Raw genomic sequence first — 15,262 nt, forward strand, 5'->3', positions numbered from 1 at the left:
GCGCCGCGGTGGGCCCCGGGGGGGAGCGGTGTGCTTCGAGGGGGCCGCTCTGAGGGGGGGCTGCCGCGGTGGGGTCCATGGGGCTCCCCCTCTCCTCGCCTGGCGAGCTGTTCCCCTTCGGGAGTCAGCTGTTGTGCCAGCTGTCGCGATTGTCCCCTGTGCCGCGCTGTGCGGGGGGAGCTACACGAGTTTTCCGGAGTCACCCGACATGGTTCGAGCCCCTCGTTGTGGGGTCTCTTTAGGGTTTGCCAAACCCAGTTGTCCCTTGGCGGCCTCTCTTGTGATTAGAAAAAGAAAACGAAGCATAAGTTCAGGGCGTTTTAGTGTAGCTCTCGAAGGAGTTCAGTTACTGTGCCCTTTCTTGGACTAGAGGGATAGACTTTTATATGTTTTAAACAGTGCTGAACGTGTTCCTTCGTAATGCAGGAGGTGCTAACGTTTAGGGGGACTGGAATCGGGGATATGCTGAGAATAGGATGATAAGATGTGGCTCCCCGGAGCGAAAGTTGAATGTCTTCAAAATAAGCATGGCTTCTGCTTGTTGAAGAGCTTTGTGGAAGGGGAAGTTTGTGGTTATTTGGTACTCTTCTGTTCTTAGCACAGTGGTCGAGGAGCAACACAACAGATTTGGTTTCCAAAACACCTCTTGTTTGACTGCTGGGTGCTTTTTCTCTGAGCGAGAGCTGTGGTGGTGAAGTTGAAATATTTGATAGTTTTGAACTAGAGTGGCATAGAAATACGAAAACATAGCAAGTTAAGGTCTGTAGTCTTAACTTCTCTTAGTTCCCTTGAAGGGGAACTGAGTTCCCCTGTATTCGTTTCCTCATCTTTCCTTCCCCTCACCCTCATGAGCAGTAACAATGTGAGAGTAGTTTTAAAAGTTGCGTCGTAGCTTTTTTGTTCTTCTGAAGCTGTAACCAAAACCTGTGTTCTCGTTTACCCTTCCCCAGACTGTAAAAATTGCCAAATTTTTATGGCTTGATGTGGAGGAACTGTTCACAGAAATGGCTTTTAAAGGCATGGGGATTTAATTTTGTGGAGTTTTATGGTTTATCTTCAGCAAGTATGGGGAGGTCCTTTAATTATTTTTAATCTCTTTTCTTCCATTGATAAAAAAGTATACAGGCAAACAAAATGGCAGGAGAGAGGAATGGGAGAAAAAGCAAGGTGTGGGGGTGGGAAGTGTAACAAAACTTTGGGAAAGGGATTTTTTTTTTCTTTTTCAAAAAGAAACTTGGAAAAAATAGTTTGGTGTTGATTAAGTTCTGTTAGTTCACATAAAAGAGAAAGGCAAGTTCTACTGGAGTATTGAATATGACTTGTTCTGGAAACCTGCAAAACTTCCAGAAGTTTTAAGCTATGCTGATGGAAGGGGATCAAGAATATGCTTCTGGTGAAAGCTTAAATTGTTAATAGTAAGGATATGCTTGTCCTTGTTATGAAACAAACGGACCTTACTGCCTTCTCCACTTTTGTTTCCTGCTTGCAGGAGTATGTAGGAACCCAAGAACTCGGTGGGGGCACTGGGCAGGGATTGTTTTCCCAGGTCTCAGACCTGGTAGTACTTGCAGCTTCCACCTGTCTTGCTGTGCTTGTTTCATCTTGTTGCTTGGATGCAGCACCTCTTTCTTGTTCCTGAAGCTGTGCAAATACCTGTAGTGCTTATGGATGGTGAAAAGTAAGCTGGACATTGATGAGGCTAATGCCTTCAGAGGTGGAGTGGTATCTGAGGCAAAGTGTTCCTTTGATCTTGTGTAACTGCAAGGATTCAGGCTACTAGAGGAGAAAAATACAGTTGAGTTCAGGGTAGCAGGGTGCATATCAAGTACTTCATAGCTGTGTTTTTCTATAAACCGTGTCAAGCACTTAGTTAAACTATGCACTGAAAATTTTTATCCAGCTCTTCAGCTGGGAAAAGGTGCTAATGCCTTTAACTCTGACAACTGTTAGCTGTTTGAGCCCAGATAAGGTCTTACCATGAAGTCTTAGGTAGTCTTGCCTAATGCTTTAAATCAGAATTCAACTATAATTCATACCGTTTGAAGGTAAAGTACAATTTGGACAGTGAAAATTAAATTTATCTTTCTGCTGTCAAATGTAAAAAAAAAAATAAATTAAATGGCCTAGGGTGTGTCAGGTTCTTTAGACTTGTTAATTAGTGCACCATTTAAGTATATCACTAACTTCAGTCTTTCAGGCACTGGTTTGTGATAAGTATTTCTAAATTAATTTAATAATCTGTTTATAAATTATAGTGGGACAAATAGTAACTTTCAGTGTGAGTGGTTTTTGGTTGTTTTTTTTTTGTGTTTTTTTTTCGAGGGGGAGGTAGCATTTTAGTGAGTGAGAATGCTTAGTTCAACAATAGCTTTGTGTGACTGAAAATCTTGGTCAGCCCGTATTTACTGGATAGCCTGTTCTTGTGCTGTGCAGTCCTGAAGGAATTTGATACCAAACATAAAATGGAGTATCGTAGCAATAGACTCCAGATGTTTTAGTAAGATAAGAATTTCAGCTAAGACATGTGCGTTTTTCTTATGTAACCATTTCTGTAGGCATTTTCCTGTTCTTTATTTGTATAATCTTAAATCTTGCATCTAATTAACTCCTCACTTAAAACAGTTATTGCTGTCCTTGTGTACTTCTGTGAGTCTAGAGGGAACAAGGACATTATCTTCTAAAATGTCTGCTGTTGATGCTGTGTGATCACACTGTGTCTTAAGTGTTTCTCAGTCTGTATGCTGCTACTGTTTCTGATAAATAGATAAAACCGTATTTGCAAAAAGATGAGTTAAGAACATTTCTAGCAGACTCATACTTGAGTTCCAGGACTAATATAGTTTGGTTTACTCTGCAACACCCACTACTGTTCTGTGTAGGAAAGAAAAAGAAACCTCCTATTCCTAGTTCTATAATTGCAAACGGGTGGCTTTGAAGCTTGTTTCTTCCTGTAAACTTTCTTATTAGGCACAGCGCTTTCCAGAAACAGGAAGCATGAACACTCCACTGGCAAAATCAGATCAGAGTTCAATAAACAGTCTAAAAGTAATAGCATTGTTTTGGAAGGAGTGGCTGTTTCATAGTGACAGCAAACTTTGGCGATGGAGTCGAAATGCTGCAGTTGCTACTGGTTATCAGGAGGGTTAGGATGATCTCTGGAGTAGTTTGTTCACTGAACAAGTTTTCCAGAAATTAAGGAATGTAACTAGTCTCAATCTAATCTTGACAGTACTAGAAACTCTGAAGTACCCTATTTACTATATTTGGGGTTTTATTAATTCAGTATAATAAAAACCCAAAACAAAAAGTCCGTCTTGGTTTGTTTCTCCAGGAACATGTTTAAGGAAAAATACTGGAAAAGTGAGAGGAAGATGAGAGAGTGTAGTAGTGCAGGGCAATTTCCCTCTTCTTTCCCACTCATAAAAGGAAATAAGTAGGAATTCTTGTTTATGTCCAAGACTTTTAGTCATTCAGAGTGCTTGGGGAAACCTAGGCTTTATGTTCAGGCTTCCAGAGAGATGAAGCACTTAGATGATTAGGCATTAAATGTATACCATGGAGATAAAACTCGCTAATTAAAAAGCTAATGCTTGCTATGGTCCCACAGTCTTTTGAGTTCTGATCATACAGGGAGCTAATATTTCTGTTACCAGTTTGCAATAAATGCTGACTTTCTACTTTAATACAGCTATTGATTTTAAAAAATTTTTACATAAGCTGCACCAAGCTTCCACTAAGTTCAGTTATCCCGATTATAAGAGTAAAACATAATTCCTAAACTACTACAGAACTGAAGCTTTTTCATCTTAATGGAGCCATCCTTTGACTACGAATTTGAACATGCATTTTGTAATTTATTTTTTGATTATTTGTTGATTTCCTAACAAAGACTAGGATGGGGACCTGAGATTTTTGTTATTACTGGCTTGTTTCAAGCTGGTGGTTGTTTTGGTGGGTGGTGGTGGTTTTAATCTTCAGATTACACTGAGACCTGTGCTGTGTTTTTTCTGACTTCTGCCTGTAGACCATTTGTGAACACACCTTTTATTTGCAGGGAGTATATTATTTTAATCTCTGATGGTACCTTGCAAGCCCAACCATCCTCTTGCTGCCAGTCATGTTGACTGTCAAGTTGAAACAAGCTTTGTGGTCGTGCTCTTATCAAGCTTCTGCAAAAGAAGAATGGTAGTAGTTAAAATAGAGGCTCTGGCTTTGTGCTTAAAAGGACTTCTAATTTGGAGTTGCTAGTTGCTGGTAACTCTTAATTGAAATCCATATGATGAATTGCTCAGTGCTGTGATATGACTGACAAATAGCAGTAGTGGAGTACTGGAAACCCTGGTGTGTTAATTGGAAGAGGTTTGGGTTTGTTGCTGTTCAGGGGTTTTATTAAGTTAGTATTTTTATTCTGTCTCACTGATCCTAATGGGTTGGATTTTGAATGACTGATTTTCTATTTTACTTGCATGCAATTTCAGGTTCAGAAAATAAAGCTTGAATACCTTGAACCATACTCAGTAACTAGTAAAATTACTCAGCACTTTTGTATGCTAAATTAAGACCATGGATAGGATGAAGATTAAAAAAGTGACACATGTAGGATCAGTCTCACAATTCCAAAGTATTTAAGTTTTTCAGTACTTCTATATTATTTCAAGTGCTGCTTGCTCTTTATCTTGAAGCAGATAGCCTATCGTGGCAATTAAACTCAGTGCTGAAATAATAGTCTTTTGTACTCAACTTTATCACAGTTTAAGTTAAAATGATGACTGTGTATAAACAATAAATGATTTAGATACAATTGAACATGTCTCTTTTGTGTTTTATGAAGTAGAAGTCAATGTTTTGACTGCCTGAGATCTGAATCTTGACATAGGCTTTTTAAAACAATTACAGAGCAGGAAGTTATTTTCCAAAGTATGGGTTGATACTGCTGGTTCACGTGGGAGGAAATGGAAGGCTTGAGAGTATATTGAGAACAGAAAGCCAGAGTACAGAAGGATGAAACAGGAGTGGTGAGGAAATATGGTATTCCATACAGTTGAACAATGATGAAGCAAAAAAGATTTAGACAAGTGGCATATGAGCAACTTGACAGTTTGTCCTGTATGAAGTGTCTTGTGAGAGGGGAAAATATGCTTCTTTCTGGGCTAAAGATATTGGTGGCTGAACTTAGTTCTTTTGTCAGCTGTACTAGTTGTTATATTTCACATTACAAGGCATAAAATGGAGGATACAAGTGGCTGAAAGTAGCTGGAATTTCTAATAAGTTTGTATAATACATGATGACATAATAGCATTTCTGCAGAGCGATCAGCTTTGATTTCACTAAAGGGTTCTTTTTAGCAGAAAGCATAAGCAAGTCTATCATCATCATATCTCTAAAGTTGGGGGGAGGGAGAGAAAACCAAACCCTTTAAAAAAACCCCAACCTTGTAGGAACTGTGAGTCTTTAAAAGCAAATTCCTTTTAAATGTTCAAAAACTTTTTTGCCTTATTGAAAACTTCAGTAATTGTGCATAGACTTGCCACTATTATTATCATTGTGTCCTGGAATGAAGCCAGTAAAAGAAGAAATATCTGGCAAATATTCTGAAGTAGTAAGAAACTGCAAACCAGTTTGTTTTTTTCTTTTGAGACTAACTGTAAAAGATCCTGCTGGTAGTGGTGACAGTGCTGAATACTGATGGAGAACGACAACAGCTTGAAAATACCATCGTGACTTTTTTGTTATGAAACCTTTTTTTCTTTGGCATGTCTCTCCAGATATTAGTAATAGAAACTATGCCCCTGTAAATCTTGAATAGGTTATAAATGCTGTGAAGATAATTTTGCAGAGGCTTAAGCTACTTTTGACTCTTTGAGCTCTTACTGTTACTGAAGGCATTTCTGGTATGTACCAAAATGGGGAAACAGAAGTAGTCTTCAGTGGAAGTGTGAGGAAAAGGACTGATAAGCACATAGCCAAATTTTGCTTACAAATTTTGGGGTTCAGTCTTTGTGCGAGACATTTTTTAACTTCACCTATGTTTGTGTAGCCTTGCTGGTAAGGACAGATGAGGTTTTAATAAATGATCCAGGAACAGGAGAGAGACAGTTCTCCATTGCTTCTAATTGTCCCATTGTAGCAGCAAGCTACATTTAAGTGTTAGAGCTGTAGTGTAAGTTTTCTCTCATACACTCAATATTTGCTGTGATGTTTACACTTGCCCCCCAGCACCGTTTGGTAGGTTGTAGTGTCTTATTTGTGCATTAAATTAACTCTGACTTTCAATTTCCTGTGGAAAGCAGAAACTTTCCAAATGTTCCTCATTGTGTCCGTTGTTTTACCTTTTCCTTCCTGGCCTCTTTTAACTGTTTCCATTTTTTCGGTTCACAAATCTGTGCATTCGTCATGCAGCATCAGTTTATGCCATTTGAATCCCTACAAATCCTGTTCATCCTCTTAATTTGCGAAGTTATTTAGTTGTGATCCATTAAAACTGGCAAGTGTTCAGTGCTCTTCTGGTTGTTTTAGTAGTGATTTAACTAAAGCAGCTTAAATTTTAATCTTAAATTGTGGGATTTTTTTCTGCATAGAGGCAAATTAAAGAGTTTTATTTGTAACTGAAAAAAAATATTTATTAGTGTGTCCTTGAAAAGATCATAGCTGTTGCAGTGTAAATAACCTTTAGGTAACTGTGATCTTTCTCAGGTGGTGAACTTGCTGATGGGCATCTTGTTGACAGTAGAAGTGACTCATCCAAATATAGTGCCAACTGTTGATATCCAGTATGAAGTCATCGGAAATTACTATGCTTCTGAGAGAATGGCTGGTAGGTGTATAACTCTTGATTAGAAAGTAAAGTATGCAGTATCACGCTGTATTTACCTTACATTAGTGCATATATGTGTACAGCTTTTAAATATGGATGTCATTTTCTGAATTTCTCTTTATAATGGATTTGAATTTTTCTATGTGATTAAAAAAACTTTTATGGAGTATCATTTTTATTTCATATTATTCCTAAGCATCTTAAATAAGATTTCTAAAGATTTCTTGGCCTTCTAATGCTTTGAGTGTTGAAGTATGTGTGGAACATATCTAATTCACTTGTTCCATAAACATTTACTATCCTTGCTGTGTCAGCAAAACAAAAAGCGCAAAACTATTTTTAAAGACTCTCTGGGAATTTTTGGTGATCCCATGCATTTAAGGAGAGAGCTTACAGCTATTGTGTATGAGTTTACTAAGAAGAAAATCATGCCGTTTTTCTAAGAAGTAGAAGAATTGGGATGCCAAGTTTGATGTGTCAAACAGAGGAGAAAGCCTCATGAGCAGAGTTAATCTTTCTACTCTATTGTAATAGATTACGTGTATGATATGCACAAGTGTAATTGGTGTAAAACTTCTGTCTGTAATGACCAAGCTTTTTAACTGTAGCATGACATGGGAACTTGTGTGTATGCTTTGTTTTTCTTGTTTTTAAATGTACAGAAATATGTTTTGTGTGGCACTTGAAATATGTCCCATCTCAGTCTGTTGTATTACACTAAAATTTCAGGAGGGCCAGATCCAGTATAGAGCAAAGATAAATAGTACAGCACAAATCTGGGTTTTGAGAGTTCTAGTTTACAGTCTTTGTGTTATTTGTTCACGGCCTGAGCTAAGGATCTATCAGTTCTGACCTTTGTAACTCATGTTTGTTAGTAATGAAATGAGAGGCAACAAGGACCAGATACTTCATAAAGCCAAGATATTAAGTAAAATTACAGCAAGTATCTGTAAAATGTCATATGTTCTGTAACAAATATTGGTGTACTTGGTAGCCTTACACTTACATAACTGAGTGGTGCTTTTGAAGTTGAAAGTGCTTTTCTGCTCTACTGTAAAATGGCTATCACATGACTTTGACTTAAAGGTTCTTGTTTCCCATGTTGGGATATGTGCTAGAGAGTTTTGTGTGCATGAAGGGATATTACAATTTTGATTGTGCGTGTGGATATCATGAGTAACAAGTCCTCATAAGAAAACCACTCATGTTGGTTATTGCTGATTACTTAGGGTGCTCTGATCAGCACAACGCATTTCAGACACAGGAGGGCCGCCTCCTTGATGCCATCTGTGTATGTAGATACTACTATCTTGTACTGAATCGGATACATAAGTCCTTCTACAGTGTATCTTTTCAAATCAGTTGCAGACTAGAAAGTTATGATTCTCAGATCATATCTTTCAAGCATGGCAACCACAAAAGTTTGGCTTCAGTATTGCTAAAAACATTAGCTTACCACATCTATAGACTCTCAAGCTGATTTCTTTCTATGTGTATAAAAATTTAAACTGTGCTTGCTGTAGGGGTATAATCTAACTTGTGGAAAGCATCTGTGCTTCTGTCATCAGTAACTGTGATGCACAAGGAGAATCTTTTATCATTCAGTTTCCATGAGTGTCCTGGATTCTGCTACCATTTGGCTTCTGTTCAGCTGTGCCTTTTCTTGTAAATAATGGGATACCTTCCACACAGTGACTTCCTGTTTTCCTTAGTGTTCCTGAAGGAGCAGTGCTGATTCCACTGCCAGTGACCAAATTATATAATCAAACCATTTTAAAGTGTAAAGATTTATACTGTGCTAGCTTTGCTTAAAATTATTTCCAGTTGTAAAGTTGATCACCCACAAACTTCTAGCACTGACATATATCACTGATCAGCATCATTATGTTGCATTGCTGTCAAAACTATGTCAGGTCTCAAACTGGTGTGACTGAGCTTTTATTCAGGCTTTTGGTTAAAGCAGAGGGATTTTTCCAAATGCCTGCTGGTTTTCTTGAACCAGATTTTTTTCCATTAGGAGAGATCTGAGTTACTCAGTTCTGCTGCTGCTAGTTTGCACAGATGAAGCAGTTGAGAGCAGATGATTGTAATGGATAGAGCCTTGGGTGCCTGTCAGCTGCAGTGTGACAACTTCAGGAAATGACTGATGCTTATTGTTTTTCTTTTAATGCAGAAAATGCCTGCGTTCTATTTGCTATCTCCCTTCTCATGTTCACAATCAGTGCGATGATGGTGTATGGTGCAATTGCTGTAAGTATATTTATAGTCCATGATTTTAAATTTGCTACTTGAATTTTTAACTACCTTACAGGCCTGCTCCTTTTTTCTTTTTCTTCTTAGCATCGTGTAGGCTGGCTGATCCCATTTTTCTGTTACCAACTCTTTGACTTTGTGCTCAGTTGTCTGGTTGCCATCAGTTCTCTAACCTACTTGCCCAGAATCAAGGATTACCTGGATCAGTTGGTAAGTGTTTGTTTAGCTTGAGTTGATATTTTACATTTGAAATTAAACTTGGGTTTAGTTGGATAAATGTCTGAGCTATAGTTCCTTCCTGTGCATAAGAAAGAGGAGTTCAGACTGAAGCAGCCATAAGGGATGACTGCTAGGGTGGTTATGAGAATGAGTTTACCAGAGGTGGAAGGGCCAAAGGTATCATTGTTCCCTAAAAGGAAAGTCAGGGAGAGTAAAGAAAGAATTGTGATGGGAATTGTTGGTTTAAACTTTTTGCTACATTTTGTATTCAAAACAAAGATGTTTGTAACCCTTTAAGCAGTGCAGTTCTGTGGCAGGTTTGCTACTGCAGATTAAAAATTAACTCTTACTTGGTGAGGAAGAAGAGTATAGGTAAGGATTGATAATAATGTAGGTTCCTACAGCATTATGGGATGGAATTTGAGATTCTGAGGGTTCCTTTTCACGTTCTATATCACTCTTATTTTGCGGCAATACCTTCTAAAGAAACTGTAATGGACTTTTAACTCTGTGTTTTAACAGTAGGATGTCTAAATAGATAGAATACCCTATTCAGTTAATGGGTATCACAGTCTCTTTCTGGCTGGTGCTTTGATCTGATCATCAAAAATAAAATCCTTTTTAAAACAGACATAAACAAAAAAAATTAGGTTGCTGTTGAAGAGAGGCTTTGTTACTGTGGTCAGGGAAATAGAAAAGTCTGAAATCTGTAAAAGCTCTTTGTTTTGGTTCTTCTGAAGTTTGGGGGCAACTTTTCTCCTTTCTACTCTTAACACATACATGTTACTGGTTGGACTGACAAGAGGTAATGAGTGCTACATCATTAAAGAGTTGCAGAGGACCCTTGTACAAATGCTGTGCTGCTGCTGTTAAAAGGGAAATGCATGGATATCTGTATTAGCATGAGATTGAGGAAGCGACCGGGGCTGTATAAGTAGCCCTTTTCTGTAGTGACCTGTACTTGCAGGACAGGGGCAGGATAAATACTGTGCTTTGTGGGAGGATAAAGAAGCAGTTAGTGAGAACTGGAACTTTTTGTTGTTTCTGGGGGAGCAGTTTACGAAAGAGTTTGTTTCATTTGGTGTGAAGTTTGGATGTCCTATCATATTTGTGACTGAAGTGTTTGTGTTTATCTCCTCCCTTTCTCTCCGTCCCCTCCCCCTCTTTTTTTTTAACTAGCCGGATTTCCCTTACAAAGATGATCTCCTTGCCTTGGACTCCAGCTGTCTCTTGTTTATTGTTCTGGTGTTCTTTGCTTTATTTATCATTTTAAAGGTAAGTTAAAACTTAAGCATGTCTGAGTTACTATATTAAGATGCTGTCAATCTGAGTTAATTCTCAATGTTGAATTAAGAACTCATCTCACTTCTTAATCCTGTGTTAACCTCTTTGAGCATAATTGTTAGGATGCTCAATTATGGTATGGCTTAAGTCTTATATTTTATGTACTGATGTCTTCAGTTAACTTGTTTGTATGCAGTGGGGCATGTTTACACAGCTCTGCCCTTCCTCAGGAGGAAGTAAGAATGTACGAAGACTTCGGATACCATCTTTTTGCATATGTGGAGATAAATTTAATATTTGTAATTAAGCTTGTAGTGAAACAATACTGAGTTACTGCATACAAGTTTTCTAAACAAAATTTGTAAAATATCTCACTGTGCCTAACAAACCAGGGTGCATGTTTTGGAAGGAAGATAATTGAAGGAGGAAATGCATAGGTTAATTCAAAGCTGCATCTTTATTTCTACTGAAGGGTGATATTACCAGTTATTTTCTTAAGATCTAAATACAGAGACATTCATTTGAATTACAAAAACTGTTGTGCAGACAAATGAGTTGGTAATATACCTTGGCCATGACAATATTTCTTTATTGCATTCAGATTGAATTTAAGAAAAAAGTGAAGTAATGAAAAACAATTTTATTCATTTACTATACTTTTAAGAGGAATGTCTGACTGGAGGGAGTGGAAGCCTGATAAAATAGATATTTTTGTATTGGTTGGGAAATACGGTACCTTCTGTATAACCACATATTAATTTGCCGGTGAAAAATGTAATGTTACACAGTTTGAGGATTAGATTTTTTTTTTTCCTCATTATTAGAGCATGATAGTACATTAATACATCTTCCTACAACAGTTAATGTTGACTTAGGGCAAAGTAGCCTGAACTTTGTCATCTTCTCTTTGTTGCTTGGAGGGGTTTGTGCCCTCTCCTTCACACTGGTGCCTGGACACACGGTAATGCTAACTCAGGGATGAATGGAAATGTGCTGTTGGCCTGTCCTCCTCCTCCTGGCAAGTTTGGACCGAAATCCACAGAAGCATAAGCCAGTTGGGGATTAGTTTGATTAGCACTGCTGAGGCAGATAGAGAGATTAGTTGAATGGATCTGTGAATTCTTTTGCTAAAACCTGTGTGGTTCATACTCTGAGTCACTGTGATAGCAAAGCTAAACAGGGAACAGGAATGGAATAGGTATGTGGCTAAATCTGTCAAATAGCAACCATTCCTCTGATATGTATTGACTGATTTATGCTTTTTTGTCATATGAATGTAATCCAGCATCTAATTTCTGAATTAGCTAATGCATATGAAGTCTTTAAAAAGAGAAATATATTTTCTTTCAGGCATATCTAATTAATTGTGTATGGAACTGCTATAAATACATCAGCAACAGAAATTTGCCAGAGATAGCTGTGTATCCTGCTTTTGAAGCTCCTCCACAGGTAAAACCTCTTCCTGAGATAAAAAGAACCATCATCATTTCATTTTAAAGTAGGAAACCACCACATCCCTATATGTTTACAGGCTCTGCCCAGCTTTCTAAACAAAGACTGGAAGGATTAAAGTTAAAGCAGCTAATGTTATGGTGGGTTATTTCCTAGTTACATAGTGCATAAAATAGGAGGTTTTATAGAGAAAAGTCTTTGCATGTTTTTCCTGCAGTAAAGTGTTCAGATTGCACCAGTCAAAACCTTCCTTGCTGCTCTGCAAAACCAAGAGACGAGACAGTGGGTGGAATGAATGACCTAGGGTTAGGCTCAGTGGAGCAGTAAACTATTGTTCCACCTCCTTTCACTTCCTCAGTGGCTTACTAGAAACAGCAGTAAGTTCTACTTAAAAACATTTGCCTGCAACAGAGGATTAAGTTGCTGATGGGGCATGTATGTTTTTTTCTTTTTTTTTTCTTAAACCTTCTGCATTAATCTCTTCAAAATACCTTCTCTTTAGTATGTTCTGCCGACCTATGAAATGGCAGTGAAGATGCCTGAAAAGGAACCTCCACCTCCCTACATACCTGCCTGAAGCAATTGTTATGTTAATTAACATCTGTACCAGCTTCCTGGGGGTTTTGTCTTAATCTTGCAAAACTGCTTAAGTAATAGAAATATTCAGGGCTTTAGGAGCAAACTGTTCTGTTTAAAATATGTTTGATATAAACTTACTAAGCAAAACACATCTGGGAGTGATTTTGTTTGCTTTAATTTTTGTTCTCCTTAATGCTCTTAAACATTTTATTGCCTTAGGGCCTTATACTGCAAGAACTTATGCATGTGACTAACTTGTGGCTTTTAATAATACCAACTGAGCCAATCTATGATTGAAGTTAGCTACAATTATAAGTGTCTGCAGGATCGTGCCCTTAATTTATATTAATTTTTTGTAAAGTAGTTCACAAAGACAATCTGATCGTGCAGCAAAATGACAGTTTACCTTTATCCATTTTTTGGAGGGGGAAGGGGTTTGAATGTGGTATATACGTGACTTTTTTTTACTTTGCACTTTTCTCATATGTTATCTTACCTTTTATTGTGGTTTTTTTGGTTATCCTATGTCTTGAAACATCGTATTTTTTCAGGAGGAAGTGAGGGTGGCACAGGAAGTTTATTAAAATGTGCTGCAAGTGCAAGAAAAATAGAAATGTTGAAGATGGTTGCATGCTTCTAATCTTATATGTATTTTCCTCTTTGTGATAAATGATACTTAAATAAATCTTTTACAAAATGTTTACCAGTAGAGTTGGTTGGTCTGTTGGATTTTAAGTGCTTCAGTGTACTGCAGATAGTCTCACATACATGTAGTTTAGCCAACACTGGTTTCCTACAGGTGTTTAAGTGGTTGATCTGTGTTCTTTAGCAGAAGTCCTCCTGTGGGTAGAGAACCTGTTTCCCTTAATGTGTAAGCTTGTATTGCAGCCTTTTCAGGTCACATACTCGATTGTCTTCTACTTGTCTGATTGCTACTTATACATAAGCTGGGAAAAGGGAATTGTACTGGAGGCTTCTAGCCCTTGGGGCAAACTTGATGTCTGATGAGCTGAGGCATTAAGAACAGGACAGACACCCAGCAGGACTACATTATTCACGGTGGAAAATGTCCAAAGTTGTTGGACAGATGCCATAACTTCAGAAATGTTCTAAAAAACCTCCAAAACAACTACAAATGACAACTTTCTACTCTTCCTTCTCTGTAGTAAGAGGTAAAAGATAATGTAATGATCTGCTAGTCTGTCTGAAGAAAACATGGCTTTCTACTTTGGAAGACAAAAGGGATCTGGGATTAAACTCTGGAAAAAAGGGTTAAAATTGGTACAGCATACAGGTTTTTGGTTATTCTGGTCTGTTCAAGAATGTACCTCCTTGTCCCCCTGACACATTTAAGAACATCTGCTGTTGCCATGATTGATATCTGTTAGTTTCCTTAGTTTTCCCTTTACTTGAGGTGCCACCCACAAGGGCACCTGACACTGTGGTGCTGTACAATGTTTTGGGCTGCTGTTGGGACAGTGCCTTGCTCATCCCCTTACCCTGTGCACCCCTGTGTGTTGGCAGCTGTGATCAGTTCCAAGTTTAAGGAACTGTGTTGGATCTGGGTTCAGACAGAGGCTCCAAAACCAGTGCATCTTTACGTGCTGGCAGGCTGTGTACATGTGACTCCTGGAGGGCGGGGGGCTGACTGGCTGCATGAAGCTGGGGTGGTCCAAGAAACAGAGAGCTGAACTAGTGGGGTATTGTGTGATACACACACTGATCCAAGAGCGTATATGGCCTGGATCTACCTGCACCCAGGAAGAGCCGGTGTGTGCTCAGAATGAAGCCAAACCCCTGCTCCTTCATGAGCAATCTGACCAGGAGTGGGCACCAGAGGAACCTGAAATCGTTGGAGGGGCAGGGAGCTCGGCCGGCCGAGGGGCTGGCTGTAGGCTTCCCCAAAGGTGGGTGGGCGATGGTAGAGGTGAGCAGTGTCTGGCAGCAGCAGGCACGGCTTGAAATTGGTGAGTGCGTGCTGTGCTCCAACAGCTGCAGCCCCCTCCAGGAGATGAGAGCTGATGCCCTTCACCTGCTCACTGTCCCACCAAGTGTGCTGGTGGTGCCTCTTCCACTGTGCGGTGGAGGTAGCATTTGCCCAAGTGAGTCGATGTCTGTCTGCGCCTCTACTGCTGGTGGGTGTGAGGGTGTGGTGGTTCCTGTGCCAAATAGGGGCTGCCTGTGCCCCTTACGGAGGTGAAGATGGGCCCACGCTCCAACACCTCGACTGCAGGTTTGGCAAAGGTGTCTTCTAAAAGGCCGTGCTGGAGGTTGGAGTGGATTTGTGCCATAAACTGCTTTCTGTTGAAGCTTGTTGCGGCTTCCCCTGGGAGCTGGCAGGATCTGCCGTGCCAGGGAGCAGACAAAATGCCCTGCGTTAGGCAACAACAGGGAGGGCAGGTCCTTGGGCCGCGGAGATCACGCTGTGAGCTGCGTCACCCATTCTTTGCAAATACTGCCCTGGAGATAAAGCCTGGAGACTAGAAGTGTGAAGTTACCAGACTTGGGTCAGTTCCAGCGCAGGGAGAACGGGTGTTTGTGTTCCAGCCGGAGCCCCCGCCCCAGGTTTGAGCACTGCCCGTGCCGTGCCGCGCGTTCCCGAGGCTCAGCTCCAACCCTCGCGGCCGGCAGCTTTAAATGCGGCGCGGCGGGCGGCGGGG

At 39.6% G+C, this 15,262-nt stretch overlaps 2 protein-coding genes across 2 annotated transcripts in view; both read left to right on the top strand.

The window, feature by feature from the left end:
• Positions 1-6,670: 6,670 nt before the first annotated feature.
• LAPTM4A (lysosomal protein transmembrane 4 alpha) lies at positions 6,671-13,311 on the top strand. Its single transcript, XM_026846492.1, has 6 exons — positions 6,671-6,815; positions 8,989-9,065; positions 9,156-9,278; positions 10,467-10,562; positions 11,922-12,020; positions 12,526-13,311. Exons 1-6 carry the CDS (start codon positions 6,710-6,712, stop codon positions 12,598-12,600), a joined length of 576 nt encoding a protein of 191 aa, XP_026702293.1. The 5' UTR covers positions 6,671-6,709; the 3' UTR covers positions 12,601-13,311.
• Positions 13,312-14,520: 1,209 nt separating this feature from the next.
• Positions 14,521-15,262, top strand: part of MATN3 (matrilin 3) — an 11,440-nt gene continuing 10,698 nt past the window's right edge. The window contains exon 1 of the mRNA XM_026846490.1: positions 14,521-14,754. Within this exon, the coding sequence (XP_026702291.1) occupies positions 14,521-14,754 (234 nt within the window). The remainder of the gene's footprint in view (positions 14,755-15,262) is intronic.

The sequence above is a fragment of the Athene cunicularia genome (genome assembly GCF_003259725.1).
Source record: "Athene cunicularia isolate RWA chromosome 3 unlocalized genomic scaffold, athCun1 chr3_part1, whole genome shotgun sequence".
Taxonomy (NCBI): Eukaryota; Metazoa; Chordata; class Aves; order Strigiformes; family Strigidae; genus Athene; species Athene cunicularia.

Excerpts from the sequence above, each read along its gene's own strand:
- LAPTM4A (XM_026846492.1), top strand. The coding sequence starts at position 6,710 with ATGGGCATCTTGTTGACAGTAGAAGTGACTCATCCAAATATAGTGCCA. Across the intron at positions 6,816-8,988 it reads TGCTTCTGAGAGAATGGCTG|AAAATGCCTGCGTTCTATTT; the intron begins GTAGGTGTATAA and ends CTTTTAATGCAG. Across the intron at positions 10,563-11,921 it reads CTTTATTTATCATTTTAAAG|GCATATCTAATTAATTGTGT; the intron begins GTAAGTTAAAAC and ends ATTTTCTTTCAG.